We start from the raw sequence: 16051 nt of genomic DNA on the forward strand, positions 1-16051 counted from the left end.
AGTCATCCACCTGCCAGGAGGAGTTGGTGCGAGCGTCAGAGCAGACAGACATGGTGGAGGCGGCCATGACGGGCGTGGCTGGAGGAGAGTGAGTATGTGTTGACTGAATGTGTGAGTTCATGTGTCAGGGGCAGGACAAGCTGCCTTTATAGTATAGTCCTCCCCGGCCCAGCCTGTGAGCCCTCCTTCCTGGTTACTGTTGGCCCTGTTCCTGTTTTGATTTCCGGCGTGGTTCCACGTGTTGCTGGAGCTCCGCCTCGTGTTTACTCTCGTACTGACAAGTTGTGTCCACGCTGATCACATGGGCTTTCGTCCTGGCTTGTTTGCAGGGAAGGCAGGACAGGTCTGAGGTACTGATGGTGATGGAGGGACAGGTGGCCATGTATCGCTCCTGGCCCAGGACCTCTTGGGCGAGGTTCAGAGTCTGGATTTCTGTGGTGGTAGTTAGGGAGGGCCCGTGAGGTTTCATGGTAGCAAAGCTAGGATTTCCTTGCAGGGATGTATCAGTTTCCTCAGCATATGCAGTGGAGTACCTGAAGTGTATGGTTAATTGGGGGTCACCACCCCACACCATGGATAATGATGTCCATCTTTTTTTTTTTTTTTTTGGTTTTTTCAAGACAGGGTTTCTCTGTGTAGCCCTGGCTGTCCTGGAACTCATTCTGTAGACCAGGCTGGCCTCGAACTCAGAAATCCACTTGCCTCTGCCTCCCAAGTGCTGGGATTAAAGGCATGTGCCACCACCGCCCGGCAATGATGTCCATCTTGAGTGCCAGTGCTGCATGGTCTGAGCCAAGGGGCCTGCCCAGGCCACCCGACTCCCAGGGCTACCAGCATTGTTGCCTCTGCGCCTTGTCCCTCACCTCTGCTTTTCTCCCCGTGGGTTAAGTCCAAATTATCCCTCTTTATAAGACCACCCCTGGAATGTAGCCCACCTAGTGACCCGCCATACCTTGGTCATCTACAAAGACTCGACTCTCAAATACAGTCCCATGTGCAGGGCCGAGAACGCACACCCAGCATCTCCAGAGGGTTCGCCCTTCAGGCCATCAGCTTGGGAACAGGCCAGCATACCCCGAAGCCTGTCACCAAACCCAGATATTCCTGCAGGCCGTTGCTTTCCCTCAGGACTGGCTTCACCACATACAGGAGTCGGCACCGTTGTCACAGGCTCGGGAAAGGCCTCGTGACCATCAGCCCTTCCTTCCTGTGACCTTGATGTTTGAGAAGAGGCCTGACTTGTACAATACCACTCATGGGCCACCTGTCGCTCTCCCAGTCATGCGGGGGCTCGGGCTCGTGTGGGGCCGCAGTCTCCTGCACGGCAAGGCCTGTAGGAACCATACCCATAAGCCTCTACTGGCTGAGCTCCGCCCATCATTTCAGACCCTGCCCCCGCTCCCCTGGAGCTCCATCCTCTGTCTGGAGTCGGCCTTCATAAAATCCGCATGACCACTGTACACTGTGCGCTGAACTATGAACTACATCTAAGAGTAAACCCACTCCTCTCTGGTCTCTTCCTTGGCTCCTTGTTTCCTTTGCCTCACGTGGCCCGGGGCTCGCTCTGAGCTCTTCCTACCTTGTCCATGGCTGACCAGCCTCTGTCTGGTCCATCTCACTGCCAGCTCCCCTGCTCTCCGGCAGATGGTGGTTAGAAGCCCCGGCCCCATCTTCTGTGTGCTCTACTGCGGGAGCGACGTTTCCTGAGCCACCCAGGAAGCAAGCCAGGTTCTGTGTGAGCACCTAGCCTTTTCTTTGTGAGTTGGTTGGCCACCAGTGCTGCGATGAAATTCCCAAGGTCATTCACTGAGAGAAAGGAAAGGTTTCAATTAGCTCATGGTTTTGGAGGAGTCAGTTGATGATGGGCTAGCCCCAGCACTATGGGCCTGTGGCGAGACAGACATCCTTGCCTCGGCACAGTTTCGGATATTGACTGATCTCGGCTACCATGTGGAGCACACCCTGCCATGATCCCTCTCGCTCATGGATGTAAAGGGGAGACAGAATCACCGTTGGTGTTAGATGCCTTCATTTCCTCACTGGTAAAACCAGGATAGCCTTGCTCACTGCTCCCAGGGCTAAGTGAGGCATATATTGACAATCGGAGTAACAGGTGTCTCCGAAGGGCGGTGACAGAATGTAATGGGAACACGCACAGTGGTAAACTGTGGGCGAGCTCAAGAAGGCTGAGGCAAGGGGACATTTTTAAAGGCACAGTGAGGCTTATGTAGGGCACTTTAAAACACTCCGTGGCCGTGAGGAGAGTGGCAAACCCAGCCTCCATCACTGTCTGACTCTGCTTCTGTAGATGTCCTCAGAGATGGTTTTCTCCCCCCCCCCAGTCCCCCGCTGTGTGTGTGTATGCACGCGCATGTGCATGTGTGAGTGTGTGTGTGTGTGTGTGTGTGTGTGTCCGTGTGTGTCCAAGCTACAGCCCCAACACTACCTGTGGTGATTGCTTCTTGCCATGAGTCAGCCACGGAGGTCTGCTCCTGTGCACCATCCCAGATTTCCCGTTTGCTTACTCGGTTTGGGATTCACAACCCGACACCATGGCTCTACTGTGGCCCCGACAGAGCTTTCGTGATGTAAAATCTGAAAATACGCAGACTCTGTAAATGAGCCACTCCGGCTGTCCCGTTGCGCAGCCATGACCTAACCCCTGCGCCCTTGTTATGTCCTTGCTGCAGACCTCCGTCCCCTGGACATTCTGGCAGAGGTGGTCCCTCTGAATGGAGCTACAAGTGGGATCCGGATGGTGCAGGCGGAGGGTGTGCGGGGCCTCCAGTTCTCAGCCCCCGAGCCCCGTACCACGAGCTTCCCTGCCTCTAGGATCTTCTCCAGCTGCGATCTCTTCCCTGAAGAATTCTCCATCGTCGTCACCTTGAGGGTTCCCAACCTTCCACCCAAGGTCAGTGGCAGTTTTTCTTCTGCTAAGGGTGGCCTGACTTTCTTTCTTAATGTTCCCAGCATCCGCAGAAAGCGCCAGGCAGATCCAGACCACAGAGAGACTCTTGGTCATAGGAACTTCGGGTCAGGAGGGGCTGGCTTCCTTGCTCACATCACAGCCTCATCAGAGACCAATGTGCTGGCTCAGTCTGTGCAACCTGGGGCCTAGTGGTTGTTGGTGCGGTCACAGGTTTGTACCGCCTTGTGGGGCCGTTGTTATGACATGTATGGGTTTGCACAGCTGATGGTTGACAAATAGCCGAGGGTCTGTGGAGCCCTAATGGCGAATGGTATATACAGTCATGGATTTATGTGGCTCGGTGGTTGCTGGACCATTCACAGATTTGTACAACCTGATGGCTGTTGGTATACACACAGGTTTGCAAATGCCCAGTGGTTGTTGGTATCTGAACAGGTTTGCGCGGCCTGATGGGTGTGGGTATCGTCATGGATTTGCATGGCTCTGTGGTTGTTAATATAGATCAAGACATCTATCACTATACAGATATGTTGAAAACCCATGATAGGTTTTTCAAAGCCTATGTTGTTGTTGGTAGAGTCAAGAGTTTGTACAACCCAATGGTTGGTTGTTAGCATAGTCCTGAGTGTGTACTGGTTGCTAACATAGCCATTGGCGTGGACACGCAACGGTTGCTGCCGTGGTGACGGTTGTACAGATCAATTGTCCGCATGGTCCCTGGTTTGGGTAGCCTAGTGGTTGTTGCTCTAGCTGAGATTCGGCATAGGTCGCTGGTTGCCGATGCAGTCCGGAACATTGCCTCGGGGTTACTGGTACAAACCAGGTTATCTATGTACATCTTGATGGCTATCCAGGGTCACAGGCTGACACAGCTCCGTGATGACTCATCTCCATGGTTACTAGGATAGTCTCTGATGCTACAGCTTGATGATTGTCTGTATGGCTGCAGGCTTCCGCAGTTCAGTGCCTGATGCTACAATTATAGGTGTGCACAGCTCAGTGGTTTTTGGTGTGTCATGAATTTCTGCAATCGATTTTAGGATAATTTGACTACCGAATATGTCCTGTGTTCTTTGACAAACCCCATGATCCTGCCTCCTCTCTCTCTCTCTCTCTCTCTCTCTCTTTCTCTCAATATCTCTCTCTCTCTCTCTCTGTTGTTGTTGTTTTTTGAAACAGGGTCTTTCTGGATCACCCTGGCTGTCCTGGAACTCACTGTGTAGACCAGGCTGGCCTCGAACTCAGAAATCTGCCTGCCTCTGTCTCCCAAATGCTGGGATTAAAGGTGTGTGCCACCACCACCCTGCCATATCCAGACTTTCATGACTGAACGCTCAATATATGTCCTCATGGCTTCTTCCATGTGGTAGCATGTACCACCACAGCCACCCTGGTGGTCACAGCTGAATAACCTCCCACTGTGACTGTACATTATCCACATTCTATTGACTTTCTGATCAGCAGCCGATGGACCCTTGGCTCTTCTGGCTGCTGCTGCTGCTGTCGCTGTCAAGAGTCATGTCCTGTGTGGACTCACTCTCATTGCTCCTGGGGACAGATCTAGAGGTAGAATTTGTGGGTCATAAAGGAAGTCTGTGACTTTAAAAGTACCACCAGGTTATTCCCACAGTCTTCTGATATTGGATGAGGAGTGTAACAGGAATCCGTCCACTCTGTTAGAAAGCAAAGAGGAAGGCCAGGGTCCCAGCGTCCCCAGCGTCCCCTTTAAGGGCACATCTCACTTACTTCCACTTCCTAAAGCCCCATCGCCACCCAACAGCATGAAGCCTTTAGCACCAAGGTTATGCGACAATTGAAGACCCACAGCTCCTGTCCATTTCTGTTGTTTGTTTGTTTGTTTTCAGAGACAGGGTTTCTCTGGCTGTCCTGGAACTCACTCTGTAGTCCAGGATGGCCTCGAACTCAGAAATCCACACTCCCATCCATTTCTATGTGGCTGGACTCTATTAAAGGATTTTCTGAGGACTTTTCATCCACGTCACAGAGATGGTGGTCTGCATGCTTGTCTTTGAGGGTACTGTGAGAGGAACGCATGCCTCAGAGTGACTCTAAATGTGTCACCCCCTCTTCTGGTTTTCAGGAGAGGTCCTGAGGGTGGGTGTGGGTTCTTCTTGGTCTGTTCCCACTGGGGTCTATATTTTCCTTCCTTGTGCTTCAGCCTGCACGAGTACCTGACCCAAGGCCTTTCTCAGCACAGGTGCCCACAACTGTGCGTCAGCTCATGCTCCTGAGCACTGTGAGGGTCAGGGGTCAGAGTCACCTGACAGGATTTGGCATCATCCAGGGAGGACTGACTGGGGAGGGAAGAGCCATCATGAATGTGGGTGGCTCCATTCCATGGGCCGGAGAGAGAATGAGCTGAGGACCGGCGTGTGTGCATCTCTCTGCTTCCTCACTGAGGGTGTGGCAGGGCAGCTGCTCCAGGCTCACCACGCCTCGCCTGCCATGAAGGACGATGGCCTCTTGATCTGTGGTGGATATCTCCTGATTATTTCTGGACTGTTGACTTCTGTGGATTCAGTCACCCTCCGTGAATAGAATAAGTTAAAATAAATACAAACAAAACCAGAATAGGGAAAAAACGAACAAAAAAGAAACACTCCCGAAACAAAAACATCCCACAAGGAACACATACGGATGCAGAAACACACACATTTACACAGAGAGAAATCCAATAAAAACACAAAGCTGGAAACCATAATGTATGAGGAAAAGACCTGTAAGGTAAAATACACACACACACACACACACACACACACACACACATACACACATACACATACACACATATACACACACACATACACACATACACATACACACATACACACACATACACACATACACATACACACACACACATACACACATACACATACACACACACATACACACATACACACATACACATACACACATACACACGTACACACACATACACACACACACATACACACATACACATACCCACATACACACATACACACACACATACACACACACATACACACATACACATACACACATACACACACACATACACACATACACATACACACATACACACACACACATACACACATACACATACACACATACACACACACATACACACATACACATACACACATACACACACATATACACACATACACACATACACACATATACACACACATATACACATATATACACACACAAACATATACACACATATACACATACACACACATACACACATATACACACACATACACACACATATACACACATACACACACATATATACATATGTATAGGGGTGTGGCTCCATGTTAGGGTGGGGATCCATGTCTACTTTCCCTGTCAGCCCTGGGACCCCATGTAGCTTGGACCCGTGCAGGCTCTGTGGATGCTGCCAGCGTCTCTGTGAGTTCATATGTGCACCTTTCCTGTTGTATCTAGTAGGCCTTGCTTCCTTGGTGTCCTCCATCTCCTCCCGTTCCCTCTGGCTCTTACAGTCTTCCTCCTTTCTGTTCTGTATTTCCCTGAGCCCCGGGGGAAGGGATTTGATGTACACATCCATTTAGGGCCAAGTGTTCCGAGGTCTCTTATTCTCTGCACATTGTCCAGCTGTAGGTCTCTGGATTTGTTCCCATCGGCTGCAGAAGATGCTTTTCTGATGATGGCCGAGCAAGGCACTGATCTACGAGTACGCAGGATGTCATTAGCAGTCACTTCATCGGTGTGTTCCTTTAGCACACCAGTAGCACTTGGTTTGCCTCTAGGTCCACAGCCTGTCTAGACTCAGGTTCTTGGCCACCAAAGCATCGCCATCTCATGGAGCGGGCCTTAAGTCCAATCAGACAGTGGTTGGTCACTCCCATAGCTTTTGGACCGCTAGTACCCCAGCATATCTTGCGGGCAGGTCACCATTGTCGATTGACGGGTTTGTAGCCGGGTTGCTGTCTACTTGTCTCCTCTGGTAGTGTGCAGAGCGCCTTCCAGTACCATGGGCACTATCCAACAGGGTGAAGGCTCTAGGGAGGCTCAGCGTCTCCACGAGATGTTCAATGAGCTGAGTTATCTAAGTGTTGTCTTCAACAACAGGGCCTTACCATCAGTAGCTGGTGAACAACCAATCGCCTTAGAAATAGCGTGGGTTATTTGGGGGTTCTGGTGGGGCCCCTTTTGGCCAACAACTCAATTAGATGTAGCCCATTCCCAGTGAACCCACTGGGAATGGTGGCAAGAGATGCCTAGGTGGGGTTTTGTCTGTCCAGTTATTTGGTGATTCTATTTAAATATAACATGCATATATATGCATATATATGTGTGTATATATGCATATTATATGTATATATATACATATATATGTATGAGCTTATATATATATATGTGTGTATATATATATGTACATATATATATATATATATATATATATATATATACACACACATATATATGAGCTTCAACTGGATTAGGTTTCCAGATGATTCCCCTGAATGGTCCTGAGTCTTAGTTGTCCCTCCTTGTGTTCCGCGCCTTACTGCGTCCCTCCCCCACCCCACCCCCGTTCCCTACTTACGAATTCCCCCGTTCCTTCCCATCCTGTCCATCCATAACCACAGACTCTGTTTCCCCCTCTGTGGTATACCTCTCCCTCCGATTTCTTTCCCCATACATAACCTCTGTGGTGATAGAGTTTCATCCTGATTACTGAAGACCTAACAGCTCACTTCCACACAAAAAGTGGATACATAGCATACCTGCCATTTTGGATCTGGGTTACATCATTCAGGATGATTTCCCCCCCCCACACACACACACCCAGCTCCATCGATTTACCTGCCAATTTTGTGGTTTCATTTTTTTTAAAGATTTATTTATTTATATGAGTACACTGTAGCTGTCTTCAGACACACCAGAAGAGGGCATCAGATCCCATTACAGATGGTTGTGAACCACCATGTGGTTGCTGGGAATTGAACTCAGGACCTCTGGAAGAGCAGTCAGTGCTCTTAACAGCTGAGCCCTCTCTCCAGCCCCCATAGTTTCATTTTTTTAGTAGCTGAGTTCTGAGTTGTGTAGATGTACCACATTTTTTTTTTAAATCCATTCATCCACCAACAGACATCTAAACTGTTTCCAATTTGGGGCTATTATGAACAGAGCAACAGCGAACCTGGGTGAGCAAGTGTGTCTGTTGTAGGATGAAGCATCCTTTGAGCAGATGCCCCAGAAGGGTCTAGCCGGACCTTGAGATAGACCTATTCCCAGCTCCCTGAGGAGCTGCCAGACAAGTAGCCATACAAGTTCTCACATATACTAGCAATGAGTAAGTGTTTCCCTCCCCCTACATTCTCACCGGCATGAGCTGTCACTTGTTTTATTGATCTTGGCCATTCTGACAAGTGTACGATGGACTCTCAGAGTCATTTTGATTTACGTTTCCCAGATGACTCAGGATGTTGGACTTTTCTAAATGTTTTTTTTTGGGGGGGGGGCATCTATGTTTCATCTTCTAGAACTCTGTTTAGATCTACACATGTTATATGTTTTAGATATTAGCCCTCTACTGGATGTGGAGCTGGTAAAATCTTTTCCCATTCTTTACTCTGCCGCTTTTTTCCCCCCCCGAAGGATGCTTCTGTCGACAGCGGAGTCTCTTGGTTTTGCTTATCAGGATGCCTCTATTTTGCCTTAGCTTCTGAAATGCTTTTGCTGTGTCTCTAATTCTCACCCGCGGCCTCTGGCCTCCTGGTATCTTGCCAAGGCTGGCCATTGCTTTTCTGAGGGTTCCCTTGGCAATTTTCAGGATTGTTCCCTGGCTTTGGGCTAAGCTTTCTCATTGTAACACCAGGCTTGCAGATCTACCAAGCGGGCTCCATCTCATCAGCTGAACTCCCCGGGTGTGAAGATCAATGTCTTTCAATAAACCTGATAATGTTCAGCCTTTGCTTGAAATGGAACTTCTCCATCTGACTGCACGGGGTAGGAGTCAGGCCCGGTTCTACCCCTGAGCCCCATGCTCCCAGAAGTAAGACTCAGACTCAAATATATTTACAAATACCTTGGCCATAGAGCTAGATCTCTGATTAGATCTTAACTAAAGATGACCCATTTATTTTAACCTACATTCTGCCACGTGGCTGGTTACCAAACCTTAGGTCTGTCTCCTTACATCATCCAGGACCAATCTCTCGACCTGGTTCTAGCCCAGAATCCTTTCTCTCTCCCAGATGTCCCACCTCTGTTTCCTGCCTAAGCCATAGGCCATAGACTTTTGAATGGATAGGTGATGCACCCGTACAATACACAGGATATTCCCTGTGCAGCATGGAGGCTCTTAGCACAGTATCTCACTCCACCATCAGAACCATAGAGGTTCCAAGCCCTGCCGCCCACCTGTCCCAGACAGTGCCTAATAGAGCGAGAAGCTATTTGGAGACTCTGCAGCCCAGAGTATCCCTGAGGATCTGCCTCAACCCTCAGAAATGTGGCGGAGTATAGGGACCATGGAATGCTAAGTAACCAGAACTCTGAGTGCCCACCAGGCTTGGCGCCAAGCTGAGCATGACTAGCTCCACAGGCCAAGGTTCTGGTGAATAAACTGTCCTGGCACTGTGTCTGCTTTCTTTAGCCGAGTTGTGTTGAGTAAGGGAATTCAGTGTCCATGTCTGTGTTCTTTAGTGGAGTTGTGTTGAATGAGGGAACTCACAATGTCCATGAGGCCACAGGAGCTCTGAGGACCTGAGAACAGGAGAGAATGCCAGAGTTCAGAGGAGGCAAAGGACACACACACACCATGGGCACAGCGGGGGCTCCCGAAGAACTTAACATGGAATGTGCCGGAAGGCATCCATCTCATGGTCACTGCCTCGATGCCAGACCCGCATCTATCTATCTATCTATCATCTATCTATCTATCTATCTATCTATCTATCTATCTATCTATCTATCTATCTACCTACCTACCTATCTTTCTCTCTCTCTTTCTTTTTTTAAAGATTTATTAATTTATTACATGTAAGTACACTGTAACTGTCTTCAGACACACCAGAAGAGGGCGTTAGACCCCATTACAGATGGTTGTGAGCCACCATGTGGTTGCTGGGATTTGAACTCAGGACTTTCTGAAGAGCAGTCAGTGCTCTTAACCACTGAGCCATCTCTCCAGCCTGACCCGGATCTTTCTCATACCCTCTGGGAGCCAACCTCAGCTCCAGGCAGACTCCCGGGGGGGCCTGTCACAGACATGAAGGAATCCTCGAGTTCCCACTGACAACCGGAGGCATCCCTAGACAGCAAGTCCTATGGAACAGTTTAGGAGCACATGCTGCCACCCTCAAAGCCCACACCCTGGGTGCCCCGGCTCTGGCTCTGCTCTGTCAGACAAGCTGCCTCAAGAACTAAGACTTCTGAGAAAAGAACCATGACTGCCACCTCGAGAATGTCACCTGGCTGCTGCCATCCCTGCCTCCCACGGAATCTGAGCATCTCAGTGAAATCTCGCCCAGGGATTAAAAACAGCTCCAGAGCCTCACCAGACAGCAGTCTTTGTTGACAGACACAGGCCGACTCCAAACACAACCAGGAAAAGGAAGCCAGGAGCTGAGGGACAACACAATACAAGCAGCCCAGGGGTATAAAGGCGGCCCCCAGAGCACCTCACACACATACAACACACACACACACATTCAGTCAACACACACTCACCCTTCTCCAGCCAACCCCGCCATGGCCGCCTCCACCATGTCTGTCTGCTCTGATGCTTGCACCAACTCCTCCTGGCAGGTGGATGACTGCCCAGAAAGCTGCTGTGAACCCAGCTGCTGTGCCCCCAGCTGCTGCCAACCCAGCTGCTGTGTTCCTTGCTGTGCCCCCAGCTGCTGTGCCCCAGCCCCCTGCCTGACCCTTGTCTGCACTCCAGTGAGCTGTGTGTCCAGCCCCTGCTGCCAATCTTCCTGCTGCACACCCTCATGCTGCCAGCAGTCTAGCTGCCAGCCAGCTTGCTGCACCTGCTCCCCCTGTCAGCAGCCCTGCTGTGTGACCCTCTGCTGCAAGCCTGTCTGCTGCACACCCATCTGCTCTGGCTCCTCCTCCTGCTGCCAGCCCTCCTGCTGTGCTCCTGTGTGCTGCAAGCCTGTGTGCTGCAAGCCCTGCTCCAGCGTGTCCCTGCTGTGCCGCCCTGTGTGCAGACCTGCCTGCTGTGTGCCCACCTCCTCCTGCTGTGCCTCCTCCTGCCAGCCCAGCTGCTGTCGCCCAGCCTCCTGTGTGTCCCTGCTGTGTCGCCCTGCCTGCTCCAGACAGGCCTGCTGTGGCCAGAAGTCCAGCTGCTGAGGGCCTGTCCCATGCTTTGGAGTCCCCCAGGTGCAGGTCTGATATCCTCAGAGTCTTGAGCCAAGCAAGCTTGCTCCCACAACTGGGCTCAGCCTCACAGTCATGTCTCCCTGCTCAGCTCCCAGTATCTCTTGCTTTGACTTTCCCGTCAGGCCCTTTTCATCGGGCCTGACAGCGGCTATTATCCTGTGACCAGCTGACAAGCCGTGTGTCCTGCCAACCTTCTGAGGCCTTGCCAGAATATCTGGCCACCCATGGGAACAGGCTTCATGTGGCATGAGTCGCTCTCTCTGGGATCCTGGCCTTGAGCTGCATCCAATGTTGCCTTCCCACTGGCTATTTGGTTGTCCCCTCTGTGTGTGGCTAGCTCTTCTGAAGTATTCCCTACCTAGCAGACTCTAGGGAGACACTTCGGGGCTACTAGACACCTGCCATAGTTAGGCCAGCCAGGCTCTGTCGGAGACTGACCCCCTGCTCTGTGCTCCTGTCCCCCTGTGCAGGCCTCAGAGCTAAAGGGACCTTGGGTCTCCTTCTCTGTGACCTCCCTCAGCCACTCAGCAACCCCCCCCCCCGCACCCTTGTCTTCGCTGCCCTCTGCTCAATATCTTGTAAAATAAAATGAGAGTCTTGTAAGAGCTTGGGATGCTGGTCTGGTTCTGTAAGCTTCTGCACCTATTCACTTTCCAATTTGATTGATCACTTCTACATTGGTCATTTCTGGGATTCACTTTTCTGTTTCCAGAAGTTTCTACCTGTTCTCATTCCTGGTGGCTTGTCTCCTTGCGCGCCTCGTCCTTTTTGGCTGAATCATGGTGCTCACAGAGCTCCGTTGGAGACCTTGGATGAAGTGCTGGAAGCACTAGGGCCATGACCAGCTTTGTTAGATTTGCCGTTTGTGCCTCCTGAGCACCACCCAGAACACACGAGGTTGGGGGCTAGAGAGATGGTCAGTGGGCTAGTGACATCATCGTGGGGCTGAGGTACTCAGGAAGTGGCTGCCCACCTGAGATTGATTCCCAGATCCTTCAAGGTAGCAAGGGAGAGCTGACTTAAGCCAGTTGTCTTCTGACATACACAGATACACAACACACACACACACAAATACACATATTCACACTCACACACACAAACACTTATACACACAACAAACACACAGAGACACATTCACACTCACACAAACACTTATACATACAACAAACACACAGAGACGCATACACACTCACACAAACACTTATACACACAACAGATATTCACATACACAGAAACACATACATTCATATACACACTCACACAGAGAGAAACACAGAAACTCATATACATGCTCACATACACAGAAACACACACACTCATATATACACTCACATACACAAACACATAAATTTACATACACAAACATATAGATTCACACACACAAACACTCACACATAGATAAACATACACATACCACACACAAAATCATACAACCACACACACACACACACAAACATTCATGTGCCCATATCCACACACATACACAAACATGCACTTATACACACAAACACACACACTCTGTATAAGCCGTATACACACACACAACAAATATACACACTCACACACATACAGACATATAAACATAGACCCGCACACCCATAAACATTCTCATACACATTCACACATATAATCAATCATACATACACATTCACACACATGCTTACACACATTCACATATACACTCATACACACACACTAACACACATACAAACACAGACTCACAGACATAAACACACACATTCACACACACTCACATATACAAACACATACATACACAGTCATACACATGCACACTCACAAACGCACACACACAAATATTCACAAACCCACATTCACACACACACAAACACACACACAAATATTAACAAGCCCACACTCACCTACACACAAAGACACACACCCATACACATACACAAACACACAGACATTCTCATATACATCTACACAAACTCACATACAAACACTCACATACACAAACACACACGAACACACATAAAAATCAAATCATTCTTTTTTTTTAAGACGTGAGTTTGTCAGCAGAATGGGAACTATGGGAGTTATAGGAATCGATGGGCAGATGGCTCCGTGTTCCAGCAGCCCCAGACCCCACTGGCTGCCGTGGTATATCTTGCAGGTCCTTACCTGAAGAGACAGCCCCTTTCAATAATAATAAACACGGGCCTGGTCAAGTTCCTTCCAAGTTTGAACGCAACTTAGAGGAGAGGGACAGGCAATGGGTCCCACTGAGTCCTCCCTTTGCCCAGCGCCTGATCTGTTCTGAGGACTGAACCTGCCACCCTGAGAGTGGTCGACCACACATTCAGATTCCATATAAGCCTTCATTTGCTGGGCAGGGCAGCCACTGATCCTGGCCTTGAAAGATGGCCGTTCCCTCTTGGGAGAGTTCTGGAAATGAAGCTCATTTCCCCATCATCAAGAGCTGCAGTTACGCAAGAATGCCCTTCAGAAATGTGAGTCAGAACAGTGAGGGAGCACGGGGTGCAGGAACCCCATTCCTAGATGGACGAAGCAGCCGTGGTGGGGGAGACCCTGTGCCCATGCATTGTCCTGGAAGCGGTCGCTTACTCTGACTGAGCGACTGTGTGGGACATGGTCTCTTTCATGCAGGCTTTGCTCTGAGCAGTGAGTTCATGTTGATTTTCAGCTATTGATGTTGAGGAGTTTGGGAAGTTCCTGAGGCCGGCTGGCTCGGCTCTGCCGCCTTACAGGATTCTCTGCTCACCCGGTGTACTGGCTGGTTTTGTGTGCCAACTTGACACAGGCTGGAGTTATTACAGAGAAGGGAGTTTCAGTTGGGGAAGTGCCTCCATGAGATCCAGCTGTGGGCCATTTTCTCAATTAGTGATCAAGGGGGTAGGGCCCCTTGTGGGTGGTGCCATCCCTGGGCTGGAAGTCTTGGGTTCTATAAGAGAGCAAGCTGAGCAAGACAGGGGAACCAAGCCATTAAGGAACATCCCTCCATGGCCTCTGCATCAGCTCCTGCTTCCTGACCTGCTTGAGTTCCAGTCCTGAGTTCCTTTGGTGATAAACAGCAATATGGAAGTAAGCTGAATAAACCCTTTCCTCCCCAACTTGCTTCTTGGTCATGATGTTTGTGCAGGAATAGAAACCCTGACTAAGACACCTGGGTACCTGATATGTTTTCACAGAACTATCCAGCAGGTCCCAGCCTACACGAGGGCAAACCCCACAGTGCCAGGTTGAAAACAGAAACACAAACAGGAGGAATTGATTTAATAACTAGGTTTTCCACTGGGCACTGTTTGAATGTGGCTGGACGGTGTCCCCAGAGTCTGTCTTTGGAGCTTGGTCCTTGCTGGGGTGGTGCCTAGAGGTCCATGGTGAAGCTCAGGACTAACTCCTTCTCACCTCAGAGGTTCCCCTCTCCTCCCGGGACCTCCTTCCAGGCTGGCATCCACCATGGTATCACACAGTTGGTAGGAGACTGGGACAGAACTGGGACCATGCTGCTGGGCTTTCAGCCTCCTGAGACGTGAACTGCATAAACCTCCTTTCTTCATAAGCACCTAGCCTTGGGCGCTTCGTTATAGGAACAGAAAACATGCTGGCACACTATATGTGAGACGCAATCACTTCACTGGGTTGAATGTCACTGGTTGCTGTCCTGTCAGCAGCAGGTGTAATGTTGGAGCCCACCGTTAGGACCATCCTCACCACACCATGTAATCGATTTGAACGTCACACTTACAGCCAAGGTCATTGCTGATTGAGACTTGGGTCATGTCTCCGTGCCCCACTAGCCCCACACCTTAGTTTTCCTGCTGGCTTTGCCTCTGCCTTTTTAGTCTAACCACAAGATAGACTGCCACCAGCTGGGGCCTTAGACCACAAACATGGGTTCCTCCTAGCGCTAAGAGCTGGAAGCCAGCTCAGGGACAGTCAGATGTGTTCAGGGGTCTGTTTCAAACTCACGGTTACAGGCCACATTCCAACCCTCTAGCGTGACCAGAATCACTGACCCCATCATGAGGTTCTACCTTGCTCACTTGGTCATTCATCACCCCCACACCCTGGGGTTGGGGGAGAGGCACTGACGGTGTGGACTCAGCCCAGAGCTCATAGCTGCCGAACACAGGGCCCTTCTGGCTGCTAATTGAAAACCTCCCGACACCTGTCCAGAGTGAACTCTCAGACCCAGCCTTTAACTACACATAGAGTATATTGTACATGTAGTATATCCTTTCCCACCATCCCCCTCCCCTCTCTCCCTCCAATGAATCCCCTTTGTTCCCCAGACAGTTTCATTCCCGTTCGCTTTTCATCCACGTGTACATGATTTTCCGTAACGGTATATAAAGTCTAGGCACCTCAAATGGGATCGAATTTTACAATATTCATCTCTCTGAGAGTTGGCTGGGTTCCCTTAGGGGACTCTCCCTGTGACAGCCATTTCCTTAAAAACAGCACAACTTTCACTGCCTTTTGGATAGAAGCTCGGCTGGGCACGCTTGCACACCCTCTGTATCCATGCCCGTTGATAGGCACGTAGGCTGTCAAGAACACTGTAGAACACATCGATTGTACAGCTGCCTCTGTGGCCTGTGACCTGGAGCCCTTCAGAGAGCAATGTTCTCATGCACAGGTGTTCAGCTCCTAGGCATATTCAGCTAAGACAGTGTCTCCAATAAGTATTTTTTTACCTTTTTAAAGAATTTAAAAATTGTGTCTGTGGGTGTTTTTTATGTACATGGATATAGTCCCCAATTA

General features: G+C 49.9%; 3 protein-coding genes across 3 annotated transcripts in view; 2 read left to right on the top strand and 1 right to left on the bottom strand.

The window, feature by feature from the left end:
* LOC116075376 (keratin-associated protein 10-8-like) overlaps window positions 1-67 on the bottom strand; it is a 24517-nt gene extending 24450 nt beyond the window's left edge. Inside the window, exon 1 of the mRNA XM_031348504.1 lies at window positions 3-67. Within this exon, the coding sequence (XP_031204364.1) occupies window positions 3-67 (65 nt within the window). The remainder of the gene's footprint in view (window positions 1-2) is intronic.
* Window positions 1-16051, top strand: part of Tspear (thrombospondin type laminin G domain and EAR repeats) — a 224462-nt gene that overhangs the window by 158733 nt on the left and 49678 nt on the right. Inside the window, exon 2 of the mRNA XM_031346936.1 lies at window positions 2691-2911. Coding sequence (XP_031202796.1) covers window positions 2691-2911 — 221 coding nt within the window. The remainder of the gene's footprint in view (window positions 1-2690; window positions 2912-16051) is intronic.
* LOC116074391 (keratin-associated protein 10-3-like) lies at window positions 10670-11272 on the top strand. Its single transcript, XM_031346968.1, has one exon. The coding sequence runs from the start codon at window positions 10670-10672 to the stop codon at window positions 11270-11272; it is 603 nt and encodes a 200-aa protein (XP_031202828.1).

The sequence above is a fragment of the Mastomys coucha genome, unplaced genomic scaffold (genome assembly GCF_008632895.1).
Source record: "Mastomys coucha isolate ucsf_1 unplaced genomic scaffold, UCSF_Mcou_1 pScaffold3, whole genome shotgun sequence".
Classification (NCBI taxonomy): domain Eukaryota; kingdom Metazoa; phylum Chordata; class Mammalia; order Rodentia; family Muridae; genus Mastomys; species Mastomys coucha.

Excerpts from the sequence above, each read along its gene's own strand:
- LOC116074391 (XM_031346968.1), top strand. The coding sequence starts at position 10,670 with ATGGCCGCCTCCACCATGTCTGTCTGCTCTGATGCTTGCACCAACTCC.